This window comes from Acanthochromis polyacanthus, chromosome 12, assembly GCF_021347895.1.
Source record: "Acanthochromis polyacanthus isolate Apoly-LR-REF ecotype Palm Island chromosome 12, KAUST_Apoly_ChrSc, whole genome shotgun sequence".
Lineage (NCBI taxonomy): Eukaryota > Metazoa > Chordata > Actinopteri > Pomacentridae > Acanthochromis > Acanthochromis polyacanthus.
In genome coordinates this window covers 6,467,075-6,483,814 of record NC_067124.1, presented here as the reverse complement: position 1 = coordinate 6,483,814, position 16,740 = coordinate 6,467,075, and the positions used below count along the sequence as shown (strand labels likewise).

At 39.7% G+C, this 16,740-nt stretch overlaps 1 protein-coding gene across 5 annotated transcripts in view; it reads right to left on the bottom strand.

The window, feature by feature from the left end:
• adgrb1a (adhesion G protein-coupled receptor B1a) overlaps positions 1-16,740 on the bottom strand; it is an 88,996-nt gene that overhangs the window by 31,558 nt on the left and 40,698 nt on the right. For all 5 annotated transcript variants that reach the window (XM_051956803.1, XM_051956799.1, XM_051956802.1 and 2 more), the window contains 2 exons: positions 16,194-16,320; positions 3,140-3,243 (listed from right to left, as the gene is read on the bottom strand). In XM_051956803.1, coding sequence (XP_051812763.1) covers positions 3,140-3,243; positions 16,194-16,320 — 231 coding nt within the window. The remainder of the gene's footprint in view (positions 1-3,139; positions 3,244-16,193; positions 16,321-16,740) is intronic.

Genomic DNA, 16,740 nt, shown 5'->3' with positions numbered 1-16,740 from the left:
CGGCTGATTTTTAATGGAATATCTCCATGGGGTACAGAGGAACATTTCCAGCAACCATCACTGCTGTGTTCTAATGCTACATTGTGTTAGCTAATGGTGTTGAAAGGCTAATTGATTATTAGAGAACTCTTGTGCAATTATGTTAGCACATAAAAAATGTGTGAGCATTCATGGGAAACACGAAATTGTCTGGGTGACCCCAAACTTTTGAATGGTCGTGTATATATATACATACACACAAAACTGTCAAACCCTCTCCTTCGGAAGAGTGAACAAGTTGACAAGGTGCTGACAATTCTGTCAAGCATCAGGACAAAAGTCCTACAGATAGAATTGTTTAATCCTATTATTCCAGTGTTAAATATGACCTGCCCTTCAAACAGTGGTTTGAAATATTAGAGATTGGAGCATTTCCAGTGGCAGAGGCATTTCTGAAGTACTGTGGAGACTGTGCAAAGGTTGTTTGTTGAAATGTAGCCTTCATCATACACAAACATTTATTATATTCCCCAAATTCTACTTGATCATGAGGTACATTCTGTTACCAAGTGCTGTATCTGCTACTAGTGTCAAGATCTTTTTCATGGTCTCAGATAAAAAGGACATGGGATTTTATTTCAAGACCGTACAAGTAGGTATATCCCTAAACTCCCTGTGCATTATCTTATTTATTTGTTAGTATAATTACTATGACTAGCTGTAACATTTCCTGCCTCAGATGCAACCAATAATTTCTATCTGCCTCTAAAATGCACTTCAAGGAACTGAATGCAAAAGATAGGAGAGCAAGCTGTGACTGTATAGTCGAGGATGACAGCCAGATCCTTAGTAATAAAATGCTGCTGTCTAAACCACAAAGAGTTCATCTGCAAAGCAGCATGAACAAGTAAAAACACAGCAGTATGCAAATTCAACAATGCAACTTTGACTGCTGGGACCATGACAAACATTACTCAAGAGCATAAACAAAGGTAAGCTAAGTAGAAGTGATGAAAGCAAAGCTAGCAAGCTAATGATAGCCTGTTCACCAAAACTTCTGAGAAGTCTCACCCCTCACCCAGAGAGATTAAGTGAATGTGAAGTATAAACACTAGTTTAATATGTACAATAAATACTGTATATACTGTATGTTTAAGGGAACTAATTTCAGTGGTGCTAAGCTGTGGTTTGCTTTCATAACATTTTATCATAATGTGGTCATGCAGCGTGGGACTCTGGTCTGGTCCTGGTCTGGACACAGTCAAACCTTGCCTTTGTCTTGCTCTTGCCCTGGTCTCTGTCTTGGTGCAATCTAGTCTTTGTCATGACTTGGTCTCACTTCAGGGTGGAGATGACACTAGCATCTACACAAGTGTACAATTGTGAAGTTGCTTTTATTTTTACTCCTAAAAACAGCATTTTTCATGGTGTGACCTTTCTTACAGTGAGGTATTGGAACTGGCACATTTTACCTGTCACACATGTATCTCCATTTCCTGTAACCACGTTATCGCCTTTGCTGAACTGCCTCTATTATAACCAAACTGAAGTACATATCAGTGGATAGAGTACATCAGCTCTTTTTGTCTGTATCACACATACACATATACAAAGAGCTCTGTTTCATAGACACAGAAATCTTTTTAAAATGTTTTACTGTTACATTCAGTTGACCCGCAAGTTTCTACTGTGGAAACACTGAACCTCTTTTTCCACAATCATAGCTATAGGCAGCTTCAAAAGCTATTACAATTAGGTAGCTGTAAGGGACAGTGAGACCTCTCTGTCCTTGGATGTAACACATATATGATATGGCAGATGTCCTGTAATTTCATGTGCATCAATTGATGCCTGTAGCAAACACTGAACTTGCCATACAACCAGAAGTAGCAGTCACAGTACAGTGGTCAGGGTATGACTTCCTGGAGAGTGCTGATGCCAGGAAATAGGACAAAAGTGTATGTTTGGAGTGTATGGCTTACAAATCCATGCATCAGAGTGCAGGATACATAAAAAAATGACAGAAGGAGCAGAATTGCTTCTGAGTGAGCCACACTTCATGCTCTAGGCCTAATCCCAGCATGCTAGTAAGTAACAGTTTAACAGTCACAGCTCAAAATAGATAAGGCAGAAATGTCAGTACTTCATTTAAGGTGAATTATTGCACTCAATATTCATGTAGTATCAGAATGCACAATGTTATACAGAGATTGTGTTTAGATAGATAGATGTGTTCTCAGGAGGTTAACCCCATAAATTGCAGCATACAGTCTACCTATGTGAATACTCATGTTCCAACTAAGACAGGGCAGAGAAAGAGAGGTAGAGAAAAAAAGTTGTACTTGAATAGATTATGTTCAAAGGTCATACTATCAATGTGTTGTACCATAATGGTCTGTATATTTTTTTCTGGAAATCACATTTCAAAGGATGGGAGTATCTTAAATTAGATATGTTGCTGCTTGTAGCCTTAATCTTAACTGGTGTTACACCGGCAAGTGATTTCTCTTGGTTTATAATGAGAGTTTCAGAGTCAGTCAGCACTAGTTCAACCTGTAGGCTTCTGATGGTTTCTGTAATGTGTTTTGCTGTTGTAAAGGAAGTAAGTTAGTGACGAGTGAAAAATTCATAGTGTCTTTACTGCAAATATGGAGCAGGGGGAAAATCTGTCAAACAGAGGCTGTACCAGGTGATGAGCTCATTCTGAGCTTCAAAAGCTTGACAGGAGAGAGCACAAGTCTATGACCGAGAGAAAAGATACACTAGTATGAGTTGTATGTATTACCATATTTGTTGATTCACATTTACGAAAGGAAATGTCAGTGATGAGGATTCACTTTGCCTTGATAAATGGCATTTCAAGGAAAGATTTCCCAAATGATGAACAAAAGAGCTTTTCCTGTCCTCAAAAACAGAGGTTGGAAATGAGGTTTGATGGTCTTATAATCAGAGTAGTTTTTCATTTGGGCCAATATAATATAATGCAGCTTATTTTTGAAAAAAATTGCTAGGAATCACCAAGGGTTCACCAAGCTAAATCTCTTAATTATAAGACCTATGTCATGTTATGCAACATGTTTCATCATCTTACCACAAAATAATGAAGGTACGACAGAAAACAGTCATATGGTAAAATTCCCAAAGCGAACTGTTATCTCACCTCCAGACAGACACATAGATGATGATGAGTAGCAGCAATGTCAGTGAAGACACTCCACAGCCCACAATCAGCGTCACAGATGGGAGCTGTGTCTTATCCATGTTCTGCAAATAAAAGGAAAGAGGAAAGAAGAAAAAATGTGAAATAAGGAAACCTTATGACGTGCTCCAGATCCATCAGCTGATCACACCATTTTAATTAGCTGAGCTTGGATGTTAAATAATTACACACACTATCCACAGTCTGGATAGCGAAAAAAAGTTTAACCTGTCACTGCAAACAAAGTCAGAGAGAAACTTTGGCAGGGTCCTTCAGATCTGTGGTGTGTAAAGACTTTGACAGGAGCTGTCAGCAGATGAATACAAAAGCAGAAAAAAGTCCCTGTTGGCTCGATTTGTCGGGAGCTCACCTCCTAACTGGGTCATTCATGGTTCAAAAGCAGTGGACTACTTTTCCTCAGCATCACTCATTCTCTGTGTTATTTTTCAGGAGGCCAATGTTCCACAGATATTGTAGTTTAAGTGTTTTATCAAGTACACCACTGGTTAACTTCTTCCAAAACATGTACAGACATCAACACTGCTGCTGCTATAAAAAGTGAAAATGTGTTTATTTCACAGCTGTGATAACGCAGGTGCAGAGTTTTCTATATTGCTTAGTCCTGGAAATTCCTCACTTTACCTGAAACTATCTTAAATACACTGATATTTTCATGAAATATAACAGGCCTTCTAACACTTTGCAGATAAGTGTTTTTGGATCTGCATTATACAAAAACAAATATTTTCTGATTTTTCTCTGCTATATTTAAGATTCAGGCACAAAAAAATCATGGAGATGTAAACATAAGGTAAGTTAAGGTTAGAGGAGACTTGTTGTCTTTGTAACTGTTCGGTTATTATTTGAACTTTGGGTTCACTGTTTGTCCCAAGGACATTACAACATGCAGAAGAAGTGAGAGGGGAGAATAGCCACCAACCTTGTGATTAGTGGACAACCAGCACCAACACCTGAGCCACATCTGCCTCAGCTATAAAATGACACTCTGCTTCCTCCTTTGCTCCCAGAGAAAACAGTCATAATCCCTCAGGTTGGAGAGTGTTCTGTCATTTGAATGTTGGTTGCCCTAGATGAATGTTTGTAGGGCATTTGCTAAAACAAATGACACTATAGTTTATCTAGGACAACAGTTGCAAAGATGGTGGTTTCAAGAGCCTCCAGTCCAAGCTAGTTTGTTTCCCAATTATCCAAGATAAAAGCTGAATTACTGCACAGTACTTTGGACTGTATAACTGAACTCTGATTAGGATGCACATTTGATTTTTTTGTTTTACCCTTGAAAAGCAAATAAAGCTTTTAAAAACAAACCTAAACCATGCATATTTTACTAAAAGTAAGCATTACCACACAGCATTGTATGTAAGAAATTTGAATTGTATGCATTTATTGATAGACATAAAGGTTGGTTTGGTATGTATCTCAGTTTTGAGATCACAGTTGGGCACAATTCCAGTTTAGCAAAAACAAGAAATACAGAAAATGAAGCTGCCTCTTTTTTTGTTTTGTTTTGTTTCACTAAATACTGGTGTACTAAAGAGACTATGGCTGTGATTTACTTAAAATAATAATTAAAAATATGTTAATACAGCTGCAGCTTACTAAGAAAAAATATCAAATGGATAAATCAAATATAGCAAAAAACATTAAGGTTCAAAATTTTTGAAAGTCTACTGTGTTCAATGTACTAAATGTGTTGTTGAATTCAATGTCTTTGGTGTGTAGATATGTGAACTATGAAAGAGGCAGCATAGAAAACACTGATTTGGCCAAACAATGAGACTCAGACAGATGGCTGCATTCGGTGACTTTAAGCAGGTAGCCCCAGTCGGCTGGCTGCACAGAAGACTGTTTATGGTGGGAAGTGGAGGTGTAAAGGGTAGCAGGATGATTTCACACATCTACACTTACACACACACACACACACACACTAGAGGAAGCCCAGCACTGTCTTAAGGAACTAGGAACTTAACTAAAAGAATTTCACAGGCGTACCTGTCAGCAGAGAGGATTTTCTACCTTGACAAGAAACATCTTTATAGAGGAATACTGTGCCCTCCCCTTCCCACTCACGCACATGCTCAGGTATCTGGAATCTATGGCTTGAGAGAATTCGACAGACTGCTGCTTTCTGGCTTCCGTTCCAGAGCAAGGTCACTTCAAGGTGGTTTATAAGAAAACCACAATACTTTGAATCAGCAGGAACACACACACCCAGCTTCACACACGAACAGGCAGCTAGTGATGCATAGGTCAGCCTCACATTATAAAAAAGCATGCGATGTACAACTGCCATTCCTTTTTTTGAATCATGAAACCTGGCAGCTGAACACCTTTCACATGCTACAGCAGACATTGTCTTGGTTGCCACGGCAACCTTGTAACATGGCAGCAGCTGCATGCAGGGTGTCTGGGTATCAGGCTGTATATGCATGCCTCTGCTGCATCTGGTGTTTCAGCTAGTCAATACTGATCTCCAAATATAGGAGCTATGTTTTTCAAATAATTTCCTTCATTAAGAGATGCACACGTAAATGACAAAGATTATATATCCCTATAATTACATATCGCATCAAAATACAGAATCATCTCCAGATCTAACAAACAATCTCAATCAATCCCAGAAAAAGAACGCAATATAATAACTAAAAATATAAGGCCAACAACCAGAGCAAATATATCCTGAGTTTTCAATGAGTCTCATAACTCTGAATTTTCTATGATAGGATCACTAAAACACATGTATTTGTCACAAAAAACAACAACAAAAAAAAACATCTTGGTTAACTCTTGACCATTCTGACCAATTGTCTCTCAATTGCAGGTGATACCTTGTGTTTTCTTCCTGACTGTGGCAGTGGCACAACTGTGCTATGCACAGCCATGGCGGCTGTGGCTCAGGTGGTAGAGTGGGTTGTCCAATGATCGAAGGGTCGGAGGTTTGATTCCCGCTCTCGCCTAGTCATGTGCTGTTGTGCCCTTGGGCAAGACACTTTACCCGCCTTGCCTCCAGTGCTGCTCTCACACTGGTGTACGAATGTGTGTGAATGTTGGTGGTGGTCGGAGGGGCCGTAGGTGCAGATTGGCAGCCACGCTTCCGTCAGTCTGCCCCAGGGCAGCTGTGGCTACAAATGTAGTTTACCACCAGAGTGAGATGAATGACTAATGGATCCATTGTGAAGCGCTTTGAGTGCCCAGAAAAGCGCTATATAAATCTAATCCATTATTAATCATTACATATTACTTATAAACAGTTGGTAGCCCAGATGATTTCGGGATCTGTAACTGCTTTAAAAAGGTTTCAAGTGAATTTCTTGACTTGTTCAAGTCAATGATTTGCTTTTTCCAGATCTTTGCTGAGCTCCTGAAACTTTTGTATTTGTGGTGCGTTTAAATGTCTAGTGAGTGTGTCAAAAAGGCCATACATAAATAGACTGAGATGAGTCACCAGCTGTCGTTATTCACAATCACTCACGAGAAGTTAGGAGGCCATACCACTAAGGAAGTTTCATTTACGCAGCGTTCTACATTGCCAAAGCTGATAATCAAGTTGCTGTATGCAGATTTTTGACCCAGCAGATTTTGTCATACTTCCAGAAGATCTATAATTAAGTCTATGAAAGAATCAAAATGAGCAAATACCTTTTTACTTTATATATTTTTTGACAAAGACGCATGGGTTTTAACGATCCCATCATAGAAAAAAATCTAAATTTTAAGAATCATTTAAACTCAAGACTGCCATAACATGTGTGGTCTTTCCAAGTATATCAACTTTTTTTCACAACTGTAGCTGTTGTAAAAAATAAACCCTGTGCCTAACCTGGCCCAGACTATGTGCCATAACTAATCCAGAGCCCTGTGATACCAACAGCAGAATTGTATAAGAAGATGACAGCACTTCATTCTGCAATAGTCCAGAAGAGATACCTCCACAGAGGCCTCTGGTTGAAAAACCTAAAGCTGCATGTACATTGTGTTGCATCTGATATTAAATGCATTTACCCACACATATATGCAATTTTTTCATTTCTTTCCCTTTCCCATTTGCTTTTTCAGAACGCTCTATATATTTAAAGGAAGCCCTACATCAAACTGTTCAACTGATAAACAAAAGGTAATGTATGTTAAGTATGTGTTCATACAACACCAACTGTATGGCCACAAACCGTAACAGTAACAGTATTGATACCGAGTCTCTAAAAATCTTCATCAAAGTCTACTAATGTAGATACAACAGAAATAAAGTACAGCAATGCTGGATCCATTTTAGTCATGTTGGGACAAGGATGTCTCCAGTGAATGTGCTCGTAATCTTCCAAAAATGGCAGTAAGTTGTACTTTAACAAAAGATACGGCCTGGTAATGGCACTGGCACATGCAGGGGGTAAAGGGTTACAGGGGTAATCATCCAAACCTAATGTTGATGTATCAGTCGCTGCAACAGCTCATCCCTAATGTTGTGTTGTGTCCAGAGGAAGAAAGTTATGCTGAGATGAGGGGGCAGTCATACTGAAATAAGCACTGTGATTGTTCCAGGGTGGAGGGTGGGTGGACATTAGGGGACCTGGACATGAGGGAGTTCCACCCCCCACCCCTCTAGCAGAAGATAATTGGCTGAGTTTATAGCCTGTCTTGTCTCCAGGTTTGATGTGTGTGCAGGGGCCAAGTTAATTAAAACCCTCTGATTAATCTGCACTGCAGTGAGTTCCTTCTCTAAACGAAAAAAGGGGAGAAAAAAAGATTACGAGTGCAGTGGAATGGAAAGGTGTCTACTGAGACAGACAAACTTTTACTTCCTCCTCAGCCAATGACAGAGCTGAGCTGAAAGTCTCACACAGCGCCGAAACAAGAGCATTGCCATCCACAAGAAAGTGACCAGAATGCATTATTCCACATGAGCAGAGACAGCTACCACTGCTGAGGAGATCCACGACATGCCATTCCTCCTAGAAATCTATCACATAAAGCTGCTGCCAGTAACATTAAAGGGAAATGTTGCCTAAACAAGTCTGACATTTGACTGAATGGATAAGCTGGATGAGAAAAGTCCCGATCTAAATACTATTCAAACAAAAGTCATTCATGCTTCCAAATAAGTAGCTGTCTCTCAAAAATTAAGCTCCTATACTCTCAATTACATTTTGAGGGAAGTGTGCCTTTTCCAAAACTATGTGTGTTTGTGACATATCATACAAATGTTTGGAATCAACATTTCTTTGCCATTGTTTTTCTTCCAGCTGTTGCTCCTTTCTAGCTAACTAATCATATGGGACTTGTCTCCCTGGTAACTCTGAAAATGGAGGACAAGTTTCCTGCATGTGGTTATAATTGTGAAAGACTCATATTTTAATCCAAGTCGTGATTTTACAAAGCCTAATCAAGTAGTTTCTATTGCCTACACCTAATCAAGCAGCAAATGAGCATGAAATTTGAGTCTATACAATGATAGTCCAACATGTGAAACAAACCCTCATCCCCTGAGTGAAAGTCTAGTGTCGGACTAATGATACCACCGAATGCAGACCGCCTGGGTCTTTGAAAGTGGAAACAGGTCTTAATAAGTCACGCTGTTAACAGGATAAAAAAAAGGTGTCTTTCAAAATGCAATTGAGAGATCAGTATTCAGTTAGGTATGGCAACAACATTTTTGGGAGATATGCTGGAACAAGTAGAACTTGTTATAAATAAAACCATTCAAAGCAAGTAATTTGTGGGACAACAGCTCATTCATTTCTCATTATGTGAAACTGAAGCTGTAATTTTTTTCACTGTTTCATATCACAGTAAACCAATACGCTTGGCTTTTTTTTTTTTAGCAATCTCAAAAAGCTTTTGAGTAAAACTTTTGAGGAAAATAATCTGTTTGCAGGCATCACCACTGAAGAATTGTGACTGCTGTCTTTTCATTACTTTTTAATGTCATGTACTTTTAAACTAATTAGAGACAACAAACAGCAAACTTATCAAAAATGAAGATAGATATTCGCTGCAAAAGTATTTTTTAACAGGCTAGGAAATTACAGAGGACAACTTCCTTTGTCAATCAGAGTGTAGTCAGCCCAAAGCCCTGCAGGAATGGTTACGTATTTGTTACTATTACAATGTGGGCTAATTGGCCAAAGAGGCTTGTCATTGCATCTAAAATCTCCTTACATCACATTTAAAGTGAAAGAAAGGTTTGTGCAGGCTTACAGCATCCAAAATGATACAAGCACATTCATTCATCCTCTTCCCCCTCACCGCACACAGGTCTAGCAGAGGCAGTAAACTGGGTTCAGGAGACTTTTGCCTTTGACTGCAGTGCATGATTTTTTTTAAATGTTTTCCCCTCTAAAAGTCTACACCGAAAGCCGGATTGTGCAAAATGGTCACAAGAAGTGGTAACAACAGAGTAAATGATGTAGTGAGCAGAGGGAGAAAAGGAGAGCGAAAATATAATGCGGCATCAGAGCATGACAAATGGTGTGATGAAATGACTGAGGGGTAGAGAAGAGAGGGATAGAAGGATGAGAGGAGTGAGGGGGAAGTGAGAGAGGAAGAAAAGAGGTTGGGGTGTTTGTCATGCTGGGGCTGTAGGAGGCTAGTTGCAGACAGAGTGGCTGGGCCATTTAGAAGCTACTATGTGTTGCAGTAGGAATAATTAGCATGGTGGCCATGACTGTCTGTCAAAATAATAGAATGTGGGGGAAGGGAAGCCATGATGAGGAAGGAGAATAGCTGCCTTTTCCTCCATTTTTGAAAAAAGAAGCAGCTACAATTTAGCTTCCCTCAGGGGATACAAAGCTTCCAGGCTGCAACAGAGCTGCGAAACGGCTGTCATCTGCACAGGTGGAGGCAGACTGCAGGGAGGATGGCACAGCGAGGACGGCCCATTATTAGTTCACAAATAATTATTACAGATATTCATATTTCACAGATGTGAACAGAATAAAGAACAAATGTCCATGCCAGCACCTCTGTAAGGCTCCACATGCTGTGGCCACGGCAGTGCTAAGATAAATGCTAATCTTAGTACAGCAACGTGCTCACAATGACAAAGCTAAAAGTCTGATGTTTGTCATGCTTAGCATCTTTGTTTTCTATGAGAGCATGCTACCATCTGCTATTTAGAATGAGGTAAATTGAAACTTGGAGCTCACCAAAGCTCGGACAGTGAATTAATATCCTCAGGGGTAACCAGTCACTCAGGGAAGAATGGATGCAAATGTATGTAAATTTCATGGCACTCAGTTCAAAACATCCCTCAAAAGCACAAATGGCGCCATAGAAATGCCATCTGATCTCCCCTGTCCCTAGCTACTAGAGGTCTCAGCATTTGGGGGCCATCAGGAATTCTGATTAATAATTAATAGATGAAATGTCAGGGGATCACTCAAGTTATTTTGATCATAGAAATCATAGAAGCCTCGTGCCACTGTCCAGCATAGGATGACGATGGGTCACCGGCCGCCATCTTGGAACGGGAGTGAAGGTGTAAACAAACAATGTCTGGTAGATGCGAGACCATTACACAGCCACAGTTTTCCAGTCATAACTTTCCTTGTAATGCATAGATTTCGACATGGTATGGCTCATTTGAAAGCTTACGAGGTCGTCTTTTGATTACACTCCCAAAGACATGGTGTCAATCAGCACAACAAGTTTTAGGGACCCTTTTCCTGCAACTGTTTGTTGTGTTGACCTGTTGTGATGTCAGGTTTCTCTGATCACCATGATAAGCAGCTTCTAAGTTTTATTTATTTAGTCTACTGATTATTCCTTTTTTGTGCCGCATTTCCATATGGGATTAACATCTTTGAATTATCTTGAAATTACGTTGAAGTTTAACATTAAGTTAATAAAATTTTGAGGGTTTTTCTCTTTTCTGATTTTCAGTGCTTTACTACTAAAGAATTTTCAAAGCTGGCACAAAGTTGGAACCATGCCTAAATTCTTCAATTTACTTGTGTTCCATGCATGCATGAAAAAAAGCTAGATATAATATTGATTTCATTAACTGCTCATCAAAAACAATATATCCTTTTCTAAGTTCAGTATGAGTTTATTTCTGAAACCCAATTTGCTATCTCTGTGTGCACTTTTCCAAAGATATAGCCACATCAGGGCTACAGCTGTCTTGGTATCATATCATGGGTTTCTGCTACAATATCTGGTGAAATCTGTGAAAAGTTCAATGCAAAGGACATACTCACTTGTGGAATGTGATTCCTTGTGCCCTTGTGTTTGGGTTGCATTGTATTGTACAGCCCCGGGCCGCACAAGACTGTGGCATTTTGAGATTTGTTGTCAATCGGTGTGTGATAAACACGCTTATTGCTGTTTTTTTCACTCCCGCTCGCTCCCGTTCCAAGATGGCGGCGCACTGATGCATAGCTTATTGGCCGGCATCTAGTTCATCTAGTAGCATCTAGTTTCTATTTATAGCTATGATTTTGATGCTTTCTCTTGCTACTTTGGATATTGGAATCAAACGTTTTGGTGATCCCTGCAATAACTGCTGATAAAATGTCACAAAAAAAGAAAAGGAAAAAATGTGTTAAGCTAATGGCACTAAGAGGAAAATTCCAACCGTGAAATCTGAGTGATTTATCCTCTCAGGACTATAACATTTCAAGGCAATCCCAAACAAATATTATAAATAAACACTCAGTTTCATGAAGATGGAAGTGATGTCAGCAAATTTCTTGTTTAGTTTGACCAATAATCTAAAACCCCAAAATTTTGAATTTAAAATATGTATTTAAGACTTTAAATGTTTTTCGACTTTTACCCATTTGTCGATTGACCCCATCAATTTATCAACTCTTTTAGATCTAAATCCAACAATTTCTAAATGACAATTTCAACCAACGAAATATGCGTTTTAAAATTGGGATTTTTAAACTGTATTTTGTTATATATCCAGCAGACATATAGATACAAGAAACTGAAAAGATTTTCTCGGGCCGTTTGTTGCTCTATTGTCTTTGCCTCAGGCAGCATGGTTTGCTCCATACTTATGAGTGTTTGATGCTCCTGCTGCTGTCAGTGGTCCTGGTGAATCTGCTCAGAGTGTCAGCTTGCAGCTTGTCAAGGTATGACCTCCTGTCTGCTGCTCTCCGACAGCTAACGCCCTGCCCAGATAACTGAATTGCATATTAGCTGTTGGATGAAGAGGAGCAACTGAGGGATGTACTACAAAACAAAAATAACGGGTTAGCAAGGTCTTCTGATCTTAAAGAGCTTTCAGTGTCTCTCTTTTATGTCACCATAGTAGCTTATGTTAATGTTTGCTAAATAGAAATGTTTTATAGACTTCATCCATTTTTATTATAACAAGATGCTTCTCTCTCCTAAAGTAGGGGGCATTCGTTCCGTCAACTTTGTGCAGAAGAAGAGTGACATGATGTGTCAAATGGCACACACAGGTTAATAAAGTAAGTTGATCATTTTTGTTTGATACCTATTATCTCTGTGTTAGTTTTTGGTTTTGTCAAGCCAGATAAGAAAGTCAGGCTATTTCAAATTTGTTTCATAATACAACACACAAGTCTGCAACTGAAGATTGTTTTTATTTTAGATTAATCAGGTGATGAAGCTACAGTTTCAGATTAATCATTCAGCCAAGAAATTGTAAAAAAAAATTAACATCAAATATCCATCATCAATAAGAACTACAGCAATATTAAACATTTTCTGCATCTAACTCTGGATGTCCACAAAAGTCAAACAAACACGAGAGATTCTATTTACAATTAGCTGTGTTAGTATAATTTATAACTGCTGATTAACCCCATGCAGTCTCATTTCTGAGCATCAAAATAAAATATCTAGAAGTTTTTATTTGCTTGTTTTGGTTTCTTCCATGAAAAGAATCCCTCTATGCCTTAAGATTGCCCTAAATGCAAAGCTTATAACCAGGGACAATTAACTTGCTGTGCCTTGGGTCACTTTTTTGAAGTGACAGGAACAAAGGTGTGTCACTGCTCCACACAACTGTGGAGCCTCTAGCTCAGGGGTCGGCAACCCGCAGCTCCGGAGCCGCATGCAGCTCTTTCATCCCTCTGTTGCAGCTCCCTGTAACTTTAGAAAATAAATAATCAGCAGGCTATTTAATTAAAATGTCTTTTATTTTAGTTTGTTAATTTTTAAAATTGAATTCTTAATTTGAAGATTATGGTGATCTTGTAACATCAAAATAAAACGTCTTAATTTTTTGTCTGTCAAAATATGCGTCCCAGCCGTCAATCTCCGACACTTGCCGGCCTGCAGGTATTCATTTGGAGTCCTGTTGATCTTCGGATCCCAGTGTTTGCTCTACATTCATTCAGCAGCGGCGGGCCACCATTCCTACATCCTAGCCGTCGATCCTTCAAATTTCTTTGTTTTTTATTGTCACAAATACACCACCGCCGCACATCTCCGCCTTCACAGCAGACTCCTGCATTGTGTCGGGTACTCGTGAGTACTAAGGTAAACTACGGATAATTGTCTCGCTCAGTATCTACTCTTTGATTTGTCAGGTTAATACGACATTACTCGTGACAGCACGGCTCGATGTCACGTCCAGCATCCAGGCAGCAGGTCAGAGAGTCAGAGGAGTGTCGTCTTGGAAAATAGTGCAGCGACTTACCGGAGAAAAGTTATTAACTTAAGACAAATAGATTTCACAAGTTAAATGGACATTTGCAAAATATTGATTTCCAGCTAACATTACGTAACGTATGAGGTCCAGGAGCAAAAATGACATTAACCAAGTAAGATAAATATTAGTGGTAGGACACAATTTTAAAAAAAAAAATCTAATTAGAGGCATTGTAATTAATTAATCATGACTGATTAACAAGGGCATAGAGGTAAAAAAGCGATATATGCAGTGTTGTCTTCATTTTAAATGGCAAAAGGATTTTGCGGCTCCTGGTGTTTTTTTTTTTTTTTTCTGTGAGAAACGGGTCGAAATGGCTCTTTGAGTGTTAAAGGTTGCCGACCCCTGCTCTAGCTCCACTCAGCACTCCTCACTTGCTGTAGTTCAAGCACACCACCTCACATAACTTTGCTCAGATATTATAAAGTTACTTTACACTACACAATGGCAAATAGTAATATTTGAATGAATCGACAAACTGGCGACCTGTCCAGGGTGTCCCCTGCCTTCGCCCGAGTCAGCTGGGATAGACTCCAGCCCCCCCGCGACCCTAGTGAGGATAAAGCGGTGTATAGAGAACGGATGGATGGATGAATGAATCAGTCATATTTGCTTGAACCAGAAGCCAATTCTGAAGATGAATAATGATATAGTAAGCCCCACCATGCAGGTTCACAGGTTTGGTTTCTTTGGCTTGTATGTAGGAAACCCTGTCTTTCTTAAACTGTGATTTTTAGGTGGTATTTGGTGAACTGCAAGCTTCAAGGCAGAGATTTTCAGCCATGGCGCTGACTGCTTTTTGTGCTCACAATGTGTTTCTTAACACACAAAACCAACATAAGATGGATGTATGAAAATAAGGTAGAAAATTTGATGAAATGATGAATGAGTCGAACTGTTCAGATAGAAGTCTCATCATGTTGACAGTAGTAGCACTTGGGTGCATTAACTGCTATGGCAAAATTATCACCAATGACATGTTGCTGAATTTTTCAAAAGGAAAGACAAAAACGATGTTTGATGCATTTCTTTTGTTGTCAGTGCTCCATCAAAAACCATGACCCAAAACTATCGCACTTACCAGGTTATGAACTCTGTAAACTATGAGAAGCCAAATTTTCCAGAAATGATTGGAGCTTCAATGGCTGCAATCTACATTTCCGTTTGTGCACTCAGTAAAAAAAAAAAAAAAAGAAACAAAAACAACCAACCAACCAACCAAAAAAACAACAGCAACCAAACAACCAAAAACAAAATCAGATGCACTAGTTTGTGTTGTTTCATTTTGGACAAAGCTACTGTATGCTAGGCTAACCATGTTCAGACTTCACCAACACCTCCGTCTCTTGCATGCCTTCAACCAAAAAATCCAAATCTCCTTCCAGGCTACAAAACTACACAACAATTTAATGGAACAGAATCCTCTATTTTTGAGTCAATATGGTAAAGCTAGTGTGCTTCATCAGCTCTTCCCCTGGCCTAGCCTCATCCTCTGGGCCATGCAGGCAGCAGGACAAAGAGCACGCTGCCTCCTATGTCTTTAAGAAAGCCTCATGCCCATCTTGTTACCAGGGCAACTCATGAACAAACTGCTTCCGAGGCAATTTCCAGTCTAATAATAACTAATCGCACTGAATGAAAATTCCCCACAAAGACACTGCCCTGTCTCCAAAGAAACTGGGGCACGTTTGAATCACTGGGATTCTGCTGTAATTTTCAGACATTTCCATTATCGCACATACTGCTGGCTAGCTGTGTCCAGCTGCAGCACAATGTGTTCTTTAGCCTGCCGTAGCTCCAAGTGTTATTAAAATATGTCTATTTTTCTGTTGTATACATCACTGGATTGCCATGCAGCACATCTCCATGGGGCCTGGTCACCATGGAGACGCTGCTGACAATCTAATATTGTAAAATTTGCTAACATGAAGATCAATTGTTAGTGTTCACATGAAGGAGGGAGGGCATGCAGGTGTAATCATCGGCTATAACATGAGCTTAAATCCTACTCACCATGTTATGTGTGTGAATATCAGTGCATCTGATAGCTTAATGCACAGGTTAGCACAGTACTGCCCTTTCAGTGTGCACTTCCTCTTGGAACACACAAACAGCCACATAAACACTCAAAAAATGATCATAAAAAAACGATATTCAGTCCCTTGGAAAGCCTATTATAACCTTTTGCAGTATGGTTTTGGCATGTCGAGACAGAGACAAGGAAGGAGGGGGGAGAGAGGGAGGATCTGTTGATATGTAATGACAATGACGCCCTTTGGAAGGAAAAAAAACAGCTGATGCATTCACATAAAACCCACAAAAAACACCGTCTCCGATACCTTTAACGTCAAGGGAGGTTGTCGGACTTACCATTTCGGGATTTAGCCGTGCTAAAATGGCGAAGGTGGACAGTCTGTCACACACGCATTTGGTTCTGAATGAGTCGACGAGCACGGCTTTGCAGCCCCTGGCAGACCAGGATCCCAGCAGAGAGGCGCTGCACGGAGAAACACACACACACGCACAGACACACGCACGCACACAAGAGAGAAAAGCGATGCGGTGAATACAAGAAAAAAAAAAGGGGAAAGGAAAAGCCGTTGAAATCCCACCGCGTTACACCGGCTATTTAATCCACTTTACATCTCCGCGGCTGCAGCAGGCGAAGGCGCAGAGAGCGAAGTGAACGCGGTGATGAGGCGCTGAGAGGCGGCGAGCTGCAGGTCTCTGCCTGGACACATTACAGCAGCACACAGAACCAGCCTCACTCATCTATTATTTTAACAAAGGCGAACATTTCATTATTATTATTGTTATTATTATTATTATTATTATTATTATTATTATTATTATTATTAAGCCGTGTATGATTGGCTAGATGACTGTAACCTATAATTGCTATATTAATTATAACTAC